General features: G+C 35.0%; 1 protein-coding gene across 1 annotated transcript; it reads left to right on the forward strand.

Annotated features, from left to right (window-relative positions):
• Positions 1–2830: 2830 nt before the first annotated feature.
• Positions 2831–12669, forward strand: mrnip (MRN complex interacting protein). The gene is made up of 7 exons (XM_062039598.1): positions 2831–2988; positions 4435–4494; positions 10492–10592; positions 10657–10702; positions 10780–10895; positions 10967–11015; positions 11093–12669. Exons 1-7 carry the CDS (start codon positions 2929–2931, stop codon positions 12377–12379), a joined length of 1719 nt encoding a protein of 572 aa, XP_061895582.1. The 5' UTR covers positions 2831–2928; the 3' UTR covers positions 12380–12669.
• Positions 12670–16053: the final 3384 nt, after the last annotated feature.

Genomic DNA, 16053 nt, shown 5'->3' on the forward strand with positions numbered 1-16053 from the left:
TTAAATCTTTGACCTGATTGTTTATTTCGTGTTTTTTGTCATGACTTTTACCTTTTTTTGTGTGATGACTGAGTCGGCCTGTCACGACCCGGTGCGTCCACGCATGCGCGAAGCCTTGAATCACAGTTACTTACATATCTTTGTTTTGTTTCCCGTGAGAACACACATTGATTATTCACAAATATGTATTTTGTGCCATCAGCTAATGACAGACTCACCACAGGTCATACACATACACATATATATTTTATAAATAAAGGTTTATAAAAGTAAAAAATAAATGCAAAGTATCATTCGCATAGACATCTGATAAGTAGACACAGCATTGGCTGCTGTGACACGAGAAATTGGGCCGCCATCTTGAAGTGGGGATTAGCAGCCTAAACTGACAGTTTATATATAATATGACTTTGTTTCATATATATATAAAAATATACACACACACATACATACATGCATACATACATACATATATATACACATATGTTCATACAGTGGTGGTCAAAAGTGTACATACACTTGTAAAGAACATAATGTCATGGCTGTCTTGAGTTTCCAATCATTTCTACAACTCTTATTTATTTGTGATGTAGTGATTGGAGCACATACTTGTTGGTCACAAAAAACATTCATGAAGTTTGCTTCTTTTATGAATTTATTATGGCTCTACTGAAAATGTGAGCAAATCTGCTGGGTCAAAAGTATATCAACATCATCAATCTTTATTGCAGACCTTAAGATCCATTTAAACATATAAAAACAGAATATAATACATTAAAAACAAAACAATAAAACATAAAAACAATAACAACATACATACAGCAATGTTAATATTTGCTTACATGTCCCTTAGCAAGTTTCGCTTTTGGTAGCCATCCACAAGCTTCTGCTTGAATTTTTGACCACTAAATTGGTGCAGTTCAGCTAAATGTGTTGCTTTTCTGACATGGACTTGTTTCTTCAGCATTGTCCACACGTTTAAGTCAGGACTTTGGGAAGGCCATTCTAAAACCTTCATTATAGCCTGATTTAGCCATTCCTTTACCACTTTTGAGGTGTGTTTGGGGTCATTGTCCTGTTGGAACACCCAACTGCGCCCAAGACCCAACCTCCGGGCTGATGATTTTAGCTTGTCCTGAAGAATTTGGAGGTAATCCTCCTTTTTCATTGTCCCATTTACTCTCTGTAAAGCACCACTTCCATTGGCAGCAAAACAGGCCCAGAGCATAATACAAACCCCGTGTCCAAAAAAGGATTTGCAAATCACTGTATTCCGTTTATATTTACATCCAACACAATTTCCCAACTCATATGGAAACAGGGTTTGTACTACCACCACCATGCTTGACGGTAGGCATGGTGTTCCTGGGATTAAAGGCCTCACCTTTTCTCCTCCAAACATATTGCTGGGTATTGTGGCCAAACAGCTCCATTTTAGTTTCATCTGACATCACATGGACAAAGATAAGACCTTCTGGAGGAAAGTTCTGTGACAATGTTTGTTTTTGAGACAAAATTCGTTTTTTTGCAACAATGTTTGTTTTTGAGACAAAATTCGTTTTTTTGCAACAATGTTTGTTTTGTGTGACAATGTTTGTTTTTGCAACAATGTTTGTTTTTGTGCCAAAAAGTAGGTTTTTTGCAACAAAGTTAATTTTTGCGACAAAATTCGATTTTTGCAACAATGTTTGTTTTTGAGACAAAATTCGTTTTTTTGCAACAATGTTTGTTTTGTGTGACAATGTTTGTTTTTGCAACAATGTTTGTTTTTGTGCCAAAAAGTAGGTTTTTTGCAACAAAGTTAATTTTTGCGACAAAATTCGTTTTTTGCAACAATGTTTGTTTTTGCGACAAAATTCATTATTTGCGACAATGTTTGTTTTTGAGACAAAATTCGTTTTTTGCAACAATGTTTGTTTTTTGTGACAATGTTTGTTTTTGTGCCAAAAATAGTTTTTTTCAACAAAGTTAATTTTTGCGACAAAATTTGTTTTTTTGCAACAATGTTTGTTTTTGCGACAATGTGTTTTTTGCAACAAAGTTAATTTTCGCGACAAAATTAATTCTTTGCGACAATGTTTGTATTTTGCGACAATGTTTGTTTTTGAGACAAAATTCGTTTTTTGCAACAATGTTTGTTTTTTGTGACAATGTTAGTTTTTGTGGCAAAAATATTTTTTTTGCAACAAAGTTCATTTTTGCGACAAAATGTGTTTTTTGCAACAATGTTTGTTTTTGCGACAAAATGTGTTTTTTGCAACAATGTTTGTTTTTGCGACAAAATGTGTTTTTTGCAACAAAGTTAATTTTCGCGACAAAATTCATTCTTTGCGACAATGTTTGTTTTTGAGACAAAATTCGTTTTTTGCAACAATGTTTGTTTTTTGTGACAATGTTAGTTTTTGTGGCAAAAATATTTTTTTTGCAACAATGTTTGTTTTTTGCGACAATGTTAGTTTTTGTGGCAAAAATATTTTTTTTGCAACAAAGTTCATTTTTGCGACAAAATGTGTTTTTTGCAACAATGTTTGTTTTTGCGACAAAATGTGTTCTTTGCAACAAAGTTAATTTTCGCGACAATGTTTGTATTTTGCGACAATGTTTGTTTTTGAGACAAAATTAGTTTTTTGCAACAATGTTAGTTTTTGCGACAAAATTCGTTTTATATATATATATATATATATATATATATATATATATATATATATATATATATATATATATATATATATATATATTTTTTTTTTTTTTTTTTTTTAAGGAGCAATGTCGTCATAGCATGTCAGTATCACTCCAACGCCGATTCCACCCATATCGATCGATATGTTGTCGATATTTGGATCAATTCTCGGCGCCCACATGACCCGGATGTGACGTCACGCGTTTTGAACGCCAAGTTCGCCAACCAAGCGGGTGTAAGAAGTGATCATGTCTCAGGAGTTTCACGTCGTCAAATGTTTCAGCTGTCTCTCCTTCCAGGGCCAGCACGTAAGACACTCTCTTTCATCCATTTTCTACCGCTTATTCCACTCTCATTCGTGCTAATAACAGCTAGCACTCTCATGCTAATAACAGCAAGTGAACTAAATCATTGGCTTCTCATGCCTTATCAAGAAAAGTGCGTTATAAATCTACCCCGTGGTTATGTTTTACACACTTTACGAGTTCAAACGTGTATTTTTGTAAACACCAGGCTACTTAAATGTCACAAACTTGTGGGTTCTGTTCGTTGCTGTTCCACCTAAGTCCTGCAGGGGTCAGTAGCGCGTCTTTTAAAAACACTCGCCGAGTCCAACCGGATCACGAAGAAGACTCGCGTTCTAAGGGTACGCAGCATGGAGCGCTACTGCCTACTGGCGCTGACGAGACGCGGGGCTGCCATCTTGGAGTGGTGATCCGCTCCACTCAGTGCAATTCATTTGGCAGGAGCAATGAACTGTCAGCGCATTTAATTCATCTTAGCTCACTGAATACCATTGATTTCCACGCGCTTTTTTTGTCATACGTGTAGCTATGATAAGGGACACATGTTTTATTATTCATAGTTTGGCCGGGGGTGCGACTTATACTCAGGAGCGACTTATGTGTGAAATTATTAACATATTGCCGTAAAATATCAAATAATATTATTTAGCTCATTCACGTAAGAGACTAGACGTGTAAGATTTCATGGGATTTAGCGATTAGGAGTGACAGATTGTTTGGTAAACGTATAGCATGTTCTATATGTTATAGTTATTTGAATGACTCTTACCATAATATGTTACGTTAACATACCAGGCACGTTCTCAGTTGGTTATTTATGCCTCAAATAACGTACACCTATTCAGCCTGTTGTTCACTATTCTTTATTTATTTTAAATTGCCTTTCAAATGTCTATTCTTGGTGTTGGCTTTCATCAAATACATTTCCCCCAAAAATGTGACTTATACTCCAGTGCGACTTATATAAGTTTTTTTCCTTCTTTATTATGCATTTTCGGCCGGTGCGACTTATACTCCGGAGCGACTTATAGTCCGAAAAATATGGTAGTTCCAATGTTTACATTTGGAGAGCAGTGCAAAAAGAGGCAACAAGAAAGTTAAGACAAAGAAGCAAGCAGGAGAGGGAAGGGGAGCGTCCGCCTTCCATGAGTGCCAGTCAGAAAGTCCTTAAGGGAATAATTGTAATATTTTGTTGATATTTGTTACATTATCCTATACTGTTTTACAATATTCATATATTGTTAAATTATCCGTGAGGTTAATACAAATGTGTTGTTCTCCTAAAATCTTGTTTTATTCTGATCACCAAATAAAAGACAAAGCAATTCTACTAAAACGTTTTTCTATTCATAGGAGTTGTACTAACATGGCAACATTTGCAGCATGAGTACACACCAGAATATCAGCCTTCAAATGTCCAATCCAACTTATCTTTATTTTTGTTTACAGGTGAAGAAGGTGAAAAGGTGGACTTGTAAACTCTGTGGAGAGAAGCAGTCTTTGCTCAAGGTGAGCAGCTGAACTTATTCTTCATTATTCCCTTTTTACTCCTATTTTCTCCATTTAAAGGGCAACTGCACTTTTTTTTTAAATTTTTTAATTTTTAAAATTTTTTTTTTAAGCCTATTTTTCACAATCATTATGAGGCACAAGAAAACAAAAGTTTTTTGTTGTTTTTTTGCATTCAAACATGTAAAAATCGCCTCGTTCTTGGTGGCTAGCAATGCAGCTAATGTTAGCAATCAATTGTACCTCTAAATCACTTTAAAAATGTGTTCAAAAATCGTCAACAATACTTCATGTATGTTGTGTAACCTGTAAAATAACCAAGCTGTAGTAACATTGTTATTGTAAGAGGGAACACTGAGGAACTCTTTTTCTAGTGTACTCGCACATCGGCATGCTTTGGTATTAACTGCAAAAGCTAACTACGCCAAGAGATAAGCTAGCTTCTACGTCAACACCAGAATCACGTTTGAGTTTGTAATACACAACAATGTGATAGAACACCAATCTGTACTAACTGAAAAACATAAACAATCGTATTACAGCATCTGTAAAGTAAGCACTCCATTTATATCCAAATAGCTTGGCCCTGAGCTCCATATTTGCAGTGTCAAAGTCGCACCGACCTCAACCCTCTCAGCGTCCGTCTGCTCCAACGTCTCACTCTTCCTTCGTGCTTGCTTCTAGAAGCAGCAGTTCATCCTCCGTATATTCAGCTTCAAAAAGATAAGGTCGTGAATCCTCATTTGTCCAAAAATAGTCTTTGTTGTTTGTTATGCCGTGATTAGAACACACACTTTGCGTTTGTTTCCGGAAGGAGGAACACATTTGTTGCCAGAAGTCAGAAGTGCGTTGCTATGGAAACAGAAATAAATGCGCAGAGGAATGAGTTAAAATGACCAAAATAGGGTAAATATAGAACATATTACATATTGTTATGAAGGTGTCTGTTATTACATTATATATATACTTGCAGTGTATATATTGTACATATTACATATTGTTATGACGGTGCCTGTTACTACATTATATATATATATACTTGCAGTGTGTATATTGTACATATTACATATTGTTATGAAGGTGTCTGTTACTACATTATATATATACTTGCAGTGTGTATATTGTACATATTACATATTGTTATGAAGGTGTCTGTTACTACATTATATATATACTTGCAGTGTGTATATTGTACATATTACATATTGTTATGAAGGTGTCTGTTACTACATTATATATATGCTTGCAGTGTGTATATAGTACATATTACATATTAAAAAGGTGTCTGTTACTACATTATATATCTACTTGCAGTGTGTGTATAGTACATATTACATATTGTTATGAAGGTGTCTGTTACTACATTATATATATACTTGCAGTGTGTATGTTGTACATATTACATATTGTTATGAAGGTGTCTGTTATTACATTATATATATACTTGCATTGTGTATATAGTACATATTAGATCTTGTTATGAAGGTGTCTGTTACTACATTATATATATATACTTGCAGTGTGTATATTGTACATATTACATATTGTTATGAAGGTGTCTGTTATTACATTATATATATACTTGCATTGTGTATATAGTACATATTAGATCTTGTTATGAAGGTGTCTGTTACTACATTATATATATATACTTGCAGTGTGTATATTGTACATATTACATATTGTTATGAAGGTGTCTGTTACTACATTATATACATTCTTGCAGTGTGTATATAGTACATATTACATATTGTTATGAAGGTGTCTGTTACTACATTATATATATACTTGCAGTGCATATATTGTACATATTACATATTGTTATGAAGGTGTCTGTTACTACATTATATATATGCTTGCAGTGTGTATATAGTACATATTACATATTAAAAAGGTGTCTATTACTACATTATATATATACTTGCAGTGCATATATTGTACATATTACATATTGTTATGAAGGTGTCTGTTACTACATTATATATATGCTTGCAGTGTGTATATAGTACACATTACATATTAAAAAGGTGTCTATTACTACATTATATGTATACTTGCAGTGTGTATATAGTACATATTACATATTGTTATGAAGGTGTCTGTTACTACATTATATATATACTTGCAGTGTGTTTATTGTACATATTACATATTGTTATGAAGGTGTCTGTTACTACATTATATATATACTTGCAGTGTGTATATAGTACATATTACATATTAAAAAGGTGTCTATTACTACATTATATATATACTTGCATTGTGTATATTGTACATATTGCATATTGTTATGAAGGTGTCTGTTACTACATTATATATATACTTGCATTGTGTATATTGTACATATTGCATATTGTTATGAAGGTTTCTGTTACTACATTATATATATACTTGCATTGTGTATATAGTACATATTAGATCTTGTTATGAAGGTGTCTGTTACTACATTATATATATGTATACTTGCAGTGTGTATATTGTACATATTACATATTGTTATGAAGGTGTCTGTTACTACATTATATATATATAATTGCAGTGTGTATATTGTACATATTACATAATGTTATGAAGGTGTCTGTTACTACATTATATATATATACTTGCAGTGTGTATATTGTACATATTACATATTGTTATGAAGGTGTCTGTTACTACATTATATATATGCTTGCAGTGTGTATATAGTACATATTACATATTAAAAAGGTGTCTATTACTACATTATATATATACTTGCAGTGTGTATATAGTACATATTACATATTGTTATGAAGGTGTCTGTTACTACATTATATATATATACTTGCAGTGTGTATATTGTACATATTACATATTGTTATGAAGGTGTCTGTTACTACATTATATATATACTTGCAGTGTGTATATAGTACATATTACATATTGTTATGAAGGTGTCTGTTACTACATTATATATATACTTGCAGTGTGTATATAGTACATATTACATATTGTTATGAAGGTGTCTGTTACTACATTATATATATATACTTGCAGTGTGTATATTGTACATTTTACATATTGTTATGAAGGTGTCTGTTACTACATTATATATATACTTGCAGTGTGTATATTGTACATATTACATATTGTTATGACGGTGCCTGTTACTACATTATATATATATATACTTGCAGTGTGTATATTGTACATATTACATATTGTTATGAAGGTGTCTGTTACTACATTATATATATACTTGCAGTGTGTATATTGTACATATTACATATTGTTATGAAGGTGTCTGTTACTACATTATATATATACTTGCAGTGTGTATATTGTACATATTACATATTGTTATGAAGGTGTCTGTTACTACATTATATATATGCTTGCAGTGTGTATATAGTACATATTACATATTAAAAAGGTGTCTGTTACTACATTATATATCTACTTGCAGTGTGTGTATAGTACATATTACATATTGTTATGAAGGTGTCTGTTACTACATTATATATATACTTGCAGTGTGTATGTTGTACATATTACATATTGTTATGAAGGTGTCTGTTATTACATTATATATATACTTGCATTGTGTATATAGTACATATTAGATCTTGTTATGAAGGTGTCTGTTACTACATTATATATATATACTTGCAGTGTGTATATTGTACATATTACATATTGTTATGAAGGTGTCTGTTATTACATTATATATATACTTGCATTGTGTATATAGTACATATTAGATCTTGTTATGAAGGTGTCTGTTACTACATTATATATATATACTTGCAGTGTGTATATTGTACATATTACATATTGTTATGAAGGTGTCTGTTACTACATTATATACATTCTTGCAGTGTGTATATAGTACATATTACATATTGTTATGAAGGTGTCTGTTACTACATTATATATATACTTGCAGTGCATATATTGTACATATTACATATTGTTATGAAGGTGTCTGTTACTACATTATATATATGCTTGCAGTGTGTATATAGTACATATTACATATTAAAAAGGTGTCTATTACTACATTATATATATACTTGCAGTGCATATATTGTACATATTACATATTGTTATGAAGGTGTCTGTTACTACATTATATATATGCTTGCAGTGTGTATATAGTACACATTACATATTAAAAAGGTGTCTATTACTACATTATATGTATACTTGCAGTGTGTATATAGTACATATTACATATTGTTATGAAGGTGTCTGTTACTACATTATATATATACTTGCAGTGTGTTTATTGTACATATTACATATTGTTATGAAGGTGTCTGTTACTACATTATATATATACTTGCAGTGTGTATATAGTACATATTACATATTAAAAAGGTGTCTATTACTACATTATATATATACTTGCATTGTGTATATTGTACATATTGCATATTGTTATGAAGGTGTCTGTTACTACATTATATATATACTTGCATTGTGTATATTGTACATATTGCATATTGTTATGAAGGTTTCTGTTACTACATTATATATATACTTGCATTGTGTATATAGTACATATTAGATCTTGTTATGAAGGTGTCTGTTACTACATTATATATATGTATACTTGCAGTGTGTATATTGTACATATTACATATTGTTATGAAGGTGTCTGTTACTACATTATATATATATAATTGCAGTGTGTATATTGTACATATTACATAATGTTATGAAGGTGTCTGTTACTACATTATATATATATACTTGCAGTGTGTATATTGTACATATTACATATTGTTATGAAGGTGTCTGTTACTACATTATATATATGCTTGCAGTGTGTATATAGTACATATTACATATTAAAAAGGTGTCTATTACTACATTATATATATACTTGCAGTGTGTATATAGTACATATTACATATTGTTATGAAGGTGTCTGTTACTACATTATATATATATACTTGCAGTGTGTATATTGTACATATTACATATTGTTATGAAGGTGTCTGTTACTACATTATATATATACTTGCAGTGTGTATATAGTACATATTACATATTGTTATGAAGGTGTCTGTTACTACATTATATATATACTTGCAGTGTGTATATAGTACATATTACATATTGTTATGAAGGTGTCTGTTACTACATTATATATATATACTTGCAGTGTGTATATTGTACATTTTACATATTGTTATGAAGGTGTCTGTTACTACATTATATATATATATATACTTGCAGTGTGTATATAAAACGTTCATTGAGGGTTTTCAAGTTGTTTTAGAGACTTTGAAGACTACAGCGGTGACTCACATCTTCCAAGCGTTTTTTATCATCTTTAAAATCCTTAAAAAGAAAAAAGAAGGTGCAGTTTCCCTTGAAAAAACAAATCATTATTTAACGCCTGACAGTGGATGACGTCATCAGAGTGAAGGCTATGCAGTTTGTGTTCGTGCCACATGGCGGCAACAGAGTCGCTCAAATGAAATCTTGTTGGTAGAAAGTGTTAAAAGTGCTTTCTTTTTGCTCTATAGTTGTGAAATATGAGTAATAACCAGCTCCATAAAACGTAAAAAAAAAAAAAGTATATTAGTTAAAGTAAACATTTTTGTAGCACAAACTATGAGGATTGTTTTGGGGAGGTTTTGGGAGGGTGGTGGGGCTTCTTATGAATCATAAGTCATTAATAAATTAAAAACTATAATAGTTAGTACAAAACCTTTTGCAACACAGACAAGTTTGAGGGGATGTTGACGTAGGTGGGGTCTAGTTATGAATAATTACACGTTCATAACTTGATAGTTTGCATCACAAACATAGCACACATGGGAGGTTTTGACATATTTGGGGGGCTGCTTATGAATATTGAGCGGTTAATTAACTTCAATAGACAAGCAAATATGCAGCACAGACAATTGGGACACGTCTGGGGGAGGTTTGGACAAGGTGGGGAGGGGGGGGCGCAACGTCACCATGGTCTTGAACAGGTCTATTTGTCGTCATCACGCACACCTGTGTTTGAAACCCACAAAGGAGTTCGGTCGAGGAAGTGGCGCCGACTGCAGACGTCATGTTCAAAAACTTAACGCCATGAGAGGAGCCATGTTGGAGGAAGGAGACGAGCGGTTGCTACGGTAACCATGTTGACAACTAACTGACCTCCCTCCAATGAGCACGTACCATACTTCTGATTGGCAGGGAGCAAGAGGACCAGGCAGGAAGTGAGGAGCACAAGGACCACCAAGTGAGAAGTCTTTCTCTCTCACACACACACACACACACACACACACACACACACCTGTGGCTCACACTTGTGTGCAGGTGTGCGTGCAGGTGGGACACACCCAGGTGAGCCGCTGGAGTAAATACCTGCACACACCCGAGGAAGACGATCATGTTTCGACGAGCTTTCAGCAATCCCAAGGCGGCATGGACAGGTGTGATGAACATTCGCCTCATTGCACCTTTTCATCCAAACACACCTGAGCTCACACTTCCTGTTTGGCAGGAAGAGGAGGAGAGAAGGCGAGGAAGATGACAGCCGGACGCCGAAACAGGTGAGAACCAGCGTGCTGCGCGGGACTCATGGTGTCGCTTTATGCTAAACTGGCTGGCTTTTGTCTCGTCTCTGAAGATGCAACATGGCCGACCACCATTCATGCAACCTGACAGTACCGGCCCCCCCAATCTTAAAACCTCATTTAGCAACCAAGCCGGCCCCCCCAGTCCTAAAACCACATTTACTGATCAGGCTGCGCCACCCAGTCTTAAGACCTCATTTAGCAACCAGGCCGGTCCCCCCAGTCCTAAAACCAGATTTACTGATCAGGTGGGCCCCCCCACTCCTAAAACCTCATTTAGCAACCAGGCTGGTCCCCCCAGTCTTAAAACCTCATTTAGCAACCAGGCTGCCACCCCCACTCCTAAAACCTCATTTAGCAACCAGGCCGGCCCCCCCACTCTTAAAACCTCATTTAGCAACCAGGCTGCGCCACCCAGTCTTAGAACCACATTTAGCAACCAGGCCGCCCCCCCTACTCCTAAAACCTCATTTAGCAACCAGGCTGCGCCACCCAGTCTTAAAACCACATTTAGCAACCAGGCCGGCCCCCCTACTCCTAAAACCTCATTTAGCAACCAGGCCAGCCCCCCTAGTCCTAAAACCTCATTTAGCAACCAGGCCTGCCCTCCCAGTCTTAAAAGCACATTTAGCAACCAGGCCAGTCTCCCCAGTCCTAAAACTGCATTTACTGATCAGGCCGGCCCCAGCATTCTTAAAACCACATTTAGCAACCAGGCCGGCCCCCCCAGTCTTAAAACCACATTTAGCAACCAGGCCGGCCCCCCCAATCTTAAAACCTCATTTAGCAACCAAGCCGGCCCCCCCAGTCCTAAAACCACATTTACTGATCAGGCTGCGCCACCCAGTCTTAAGACCTCATTTAGCAACCAGGCCGGTCCCCCCAGTCCTAAAACCACATTTACTGATCAGGCGGGCCCCCCCAGTCCTAAAACCTCATTTCGCAACCAGGCCGGCACCCCCAGTCTTAAAACCACATTTAGCAACCAGGCCGGCCTTCCCAGTCCTAAAACCACATTTACCAACCAGGCCAGCCCCCAAAGTCCTAAAAGCACATTTACTGATCAGGCTGCGCCACCCAGTCTTAAAACCTCATTCACCAACCAGGCCGGCCCCTCCAGTCCTAAAACCACATTCACCAACCAGGCCGGCCCCCCGAGCCCGCCCTCTGGTTCAAGGTGGGCCGCTTTCCTCCCAGGTGACTTCCAGGCTAACACGGTCAGTGGGAAGAGTCAACATGACAGCAGCGAGGCCCCGCCCCTCCCATGGTCCCGCCCCCTACTTACCGGTTCCTCCATGTTTGAGAGTGGGGAGGATTTCGATGTCACCTTTGACCTCTGAGAAGGACACGATGGCGTTCGGCAGACGCGAGGCAACATGCTGGATGTTGATTGGTCCGCCGCTATAACCGCACTGCCTGTCTGTTCCTGATGATCAGAATCATTTCTAGAAGGTTCTTGAGTGTTCATGTTCCGTCTTCCAAGTGGCATATGACAAATATGTTAGTCTGAATGTAACTGAGATGTATCTTAGCATTAAAACATTGTAAATACGACACATTGTGCATAATAAGTAACTGAGATGTAACTTAGCATTAAAACATTGTAAATACGACACATTGTGCATAATAAGTAACTGAGATGTATCTTAGCATTAAAACATTGTAAATACGACATATTGTGCATAATAAGTAACTGAGATGTATCTTAGCATTAAAACATCGTAAATACGACAAATTGTGCATAATAAGTAACTGAGATGTATCTTAGCATTAAAACATCGTAAATACGACACATTGTGCATCATAAGTAACTGAGATGTATCTTAGCATTAAAACATTGTAAATACGACACGTTGTGCATAATAAGTAACTGAGATGTATCTTAGCCTTAAAACATTGTAAATACGACACATTGTGCATAATAAGTAACTGAGATGTAACTTAGCATTAAAACATTGTAAATACGACACATTGTGCACAATAAGTAACTGAGATGTAACTTAGCATTAAAACATTGTAAATACGACACATTGTGCATAATAAGTAACTGAGATGTAACTTAGCATTAAAACATTGTAAATACGACATATTGTGCATAATAAGTAACTGAGATGTAACTTAGCATTAAAACATCGTAAATACGACACATTGTGCATAATAAGTAACTGAGATGTAACTTAGCATTAAAACATTGTAAATACGACACATTGTGCATAATAAGTAACTGAGATGTATCTTAGCATTAAAACATTGCAAATACGACACATTGTGCATAATAAGTAACTGAGATGTAACTTAGCATTAAAACATTGCAAATACGACACATTGTGCATAATAAGTAACTGAGATGTATCTTAGCATTAAAACATTGTAAATACGACAAATTGTGCATAATAAGTAACTGAGATGTATCTTAGCATTAAAACATCGTAAATACGACACATTGTGCATAATAAGTAACTGAGATGTATCTTAGCATTAAAACATTGTAAATACGACAAATTGTGCATAATAAGTAACTGAGATGTATCTTAGCATTAAAACATCGTAAATACGACACATTGTGCATAATAAGTAACTGAGATGTATCTTAGCATTAAAACATTGCAAATACGACACATTGTGCATAATAAGTAACTGAGATGTATCTTAGCATTAAAACATTGTAAATACGACAAATTGTGCATAATAAGTAACTGAGATGTATCTTAGCATTAAAAAAATCTATGCAGAGAATAATATCACCACACCTAGTGTGTGTGTAACAATCATTGCTACTTTAACTTTGCTTTAACTATCTTAGAAACAGGTATGGCAAGCCACCAGTGTCAAAATACTAAGTGTATGTGCCTAATATTATATATAAAGCCCGTTTCCGTCACTACTGAAGAATATAACAATGGTAAATCATTAAGTCATAATTATTTTACGCTGAATAGCAGATTGGAACCCAAGCAGAGTGTGTTTACCAAAAATAGTCTTTATTCATATTATTTCTCGCACAGGGGAAATAAACATAACCCAATGTCACTGCAGGGAAACAGCCAGTGCCATGAACAAATAAACCAGAGGCAAACAAAGTAGCAACTAATAGGAGACACACAGCAACAAAAAAAAAGTGGTAGTCAAGCAGGGATTGGGTCTTGAGAGCCGGCATGGTCCTGGTGCACATGGAAGGAACCAACAATGGACAGACGTGAGCAGTCAGTACAAGTAGTTGTGGTCATGATTGATTGTGGTCATGATTGATTTTGATCATGATTGTGGTCATGATTGATTGTGGTCATGATTGATTTTGATCATTATTGTGGTCATGATTGATTGTGGTCATGATTGATTTTGATCATGATTGATTTTGATCATGATTGTGGTCATGATTGATTGTGGTCATGATTGATTTTGATCATGATTGATTTTGATCATGATTGTGGTCATGATTGATTGTGGTCATGATTGATTTTGATCATGATTGTGGTCATGATTGACTGTGGTTATGATTGATTGTGGTCATGATTGATTGTGGTCATGATTGATAGTGGTTATGATTGATTGTGATCATAATTGTGGTCATGATCGTGATCAGGTGTGCTCTGTCTCAACCTTCGTCCCGCATCACGCCACTAGAGGGAGACAAAGCCGAGCCAGAAAAACAGGACACGAGTAACAAATGACGAGATAAAAAGTAAAAATTGCTATATAGTTAAAATGATGCTATAAAAATTATGAGAGTGCAGTTCAGTTATGTGGTTTGTATCATCATTTTAATGTCGATTATATTACAGTTCTTATCTCACAATGACTTTGTTTTATAATTTCGACTTTTTATCTCATATATATATATGACTGTCACAATTTCAACTTTTTTGTATCATAATTTCGATATTTTTACATCATAATTTTGACTCCGTCTCACAATTTCAACTTTTTATCTCATTATGACTTTCTGTCTAACTTCGACTCATATCTCATAATTACAACTTTGTATCTCATAATGTAAACGTTTTTTATCCCATAATTATGACATGATTGATTTTGATCATGATTGTGGTCATGATTGATTGTGGTCATGATTGATTTTGATCATGATTGTGGTCATGATTGATTGTGGTCATGATTGATTTTGATCATGATTGTGGTCATGATTGATTGTGGTCATGATTGATTGTGATCATGATTATGATTGTGATCATGATTTTGAACATGATTGATTGTGATCATGATTGAGGTCATGATTGATAGTGGTCATGATTGATTGTGATCATGATTATGATTGCGATCATGATTGATTGTGATCATGATTGTGGTCATGATTGCTTTTGATCATGATTGTGGTCATGATTGATAGTGGTCATGATTGATTGTGATCATGATTGATTGTGATCATGATTGTGGTCATGATTGATAGTGGTCATGATTGATTGTGATCATGATTGTGGTCATGATTGATAGTGGTCATGATTGATTGTGATCATGATTGTGGTCATGATTGATTGTAGTCATGATTGATAGTGGTCATGATTGATTGTGATCATGATTGATTGTGATCATGATTGTGGTCATGATTGATTGTGGTCATGATTGTGGTCATGATTGATTGTGATCATGATTGATAGTGACCATGATTATGATTGTGATCATGATTGCTTTTGATCATGATTGATTGTGGTCATGATTGATTGTGGTCATGATTGATAGTGGTCATGATTGATTGTGATCATAATTGTGGTCATGATCGTGATCAGGTGTGCTCTGTCTCAACCTTCGTCCCGCATCACGCCACTAGAGGGAGACAAAGCCGAGCCAGAAAAACAGGACACTAGTAACAAATGATGAGATAAAAAGTAAAAATTGCTATATAGTTAAAATGATGCTATAAAAATTATGAGAGTGCAGTTCAGTTATGTGGTTTGTATCATCATTTTAATGTCAATTATATTACAGTTCTTATCTCACAATGACTTTGTTTTATAATTTCGACTTTTTATCTCATATATATATGACTGTCACAATTTCA

Source organism: Entelurus aequoreus, linkage group LG28, assembly GCF_033978785.1.
Source record: "Entelurus aequoreus isolate RoL-2023_Sb linkage group LG28, RoL_Eaeq_v1.1, whole genome shotgun sequence".
Lineage (NCBI taxonomy): Eukaryota > Metazoa > Chordata > Actinopteri > Syngnathiformes > Syngnathidae > Entelurus > Entelurus aequoreus.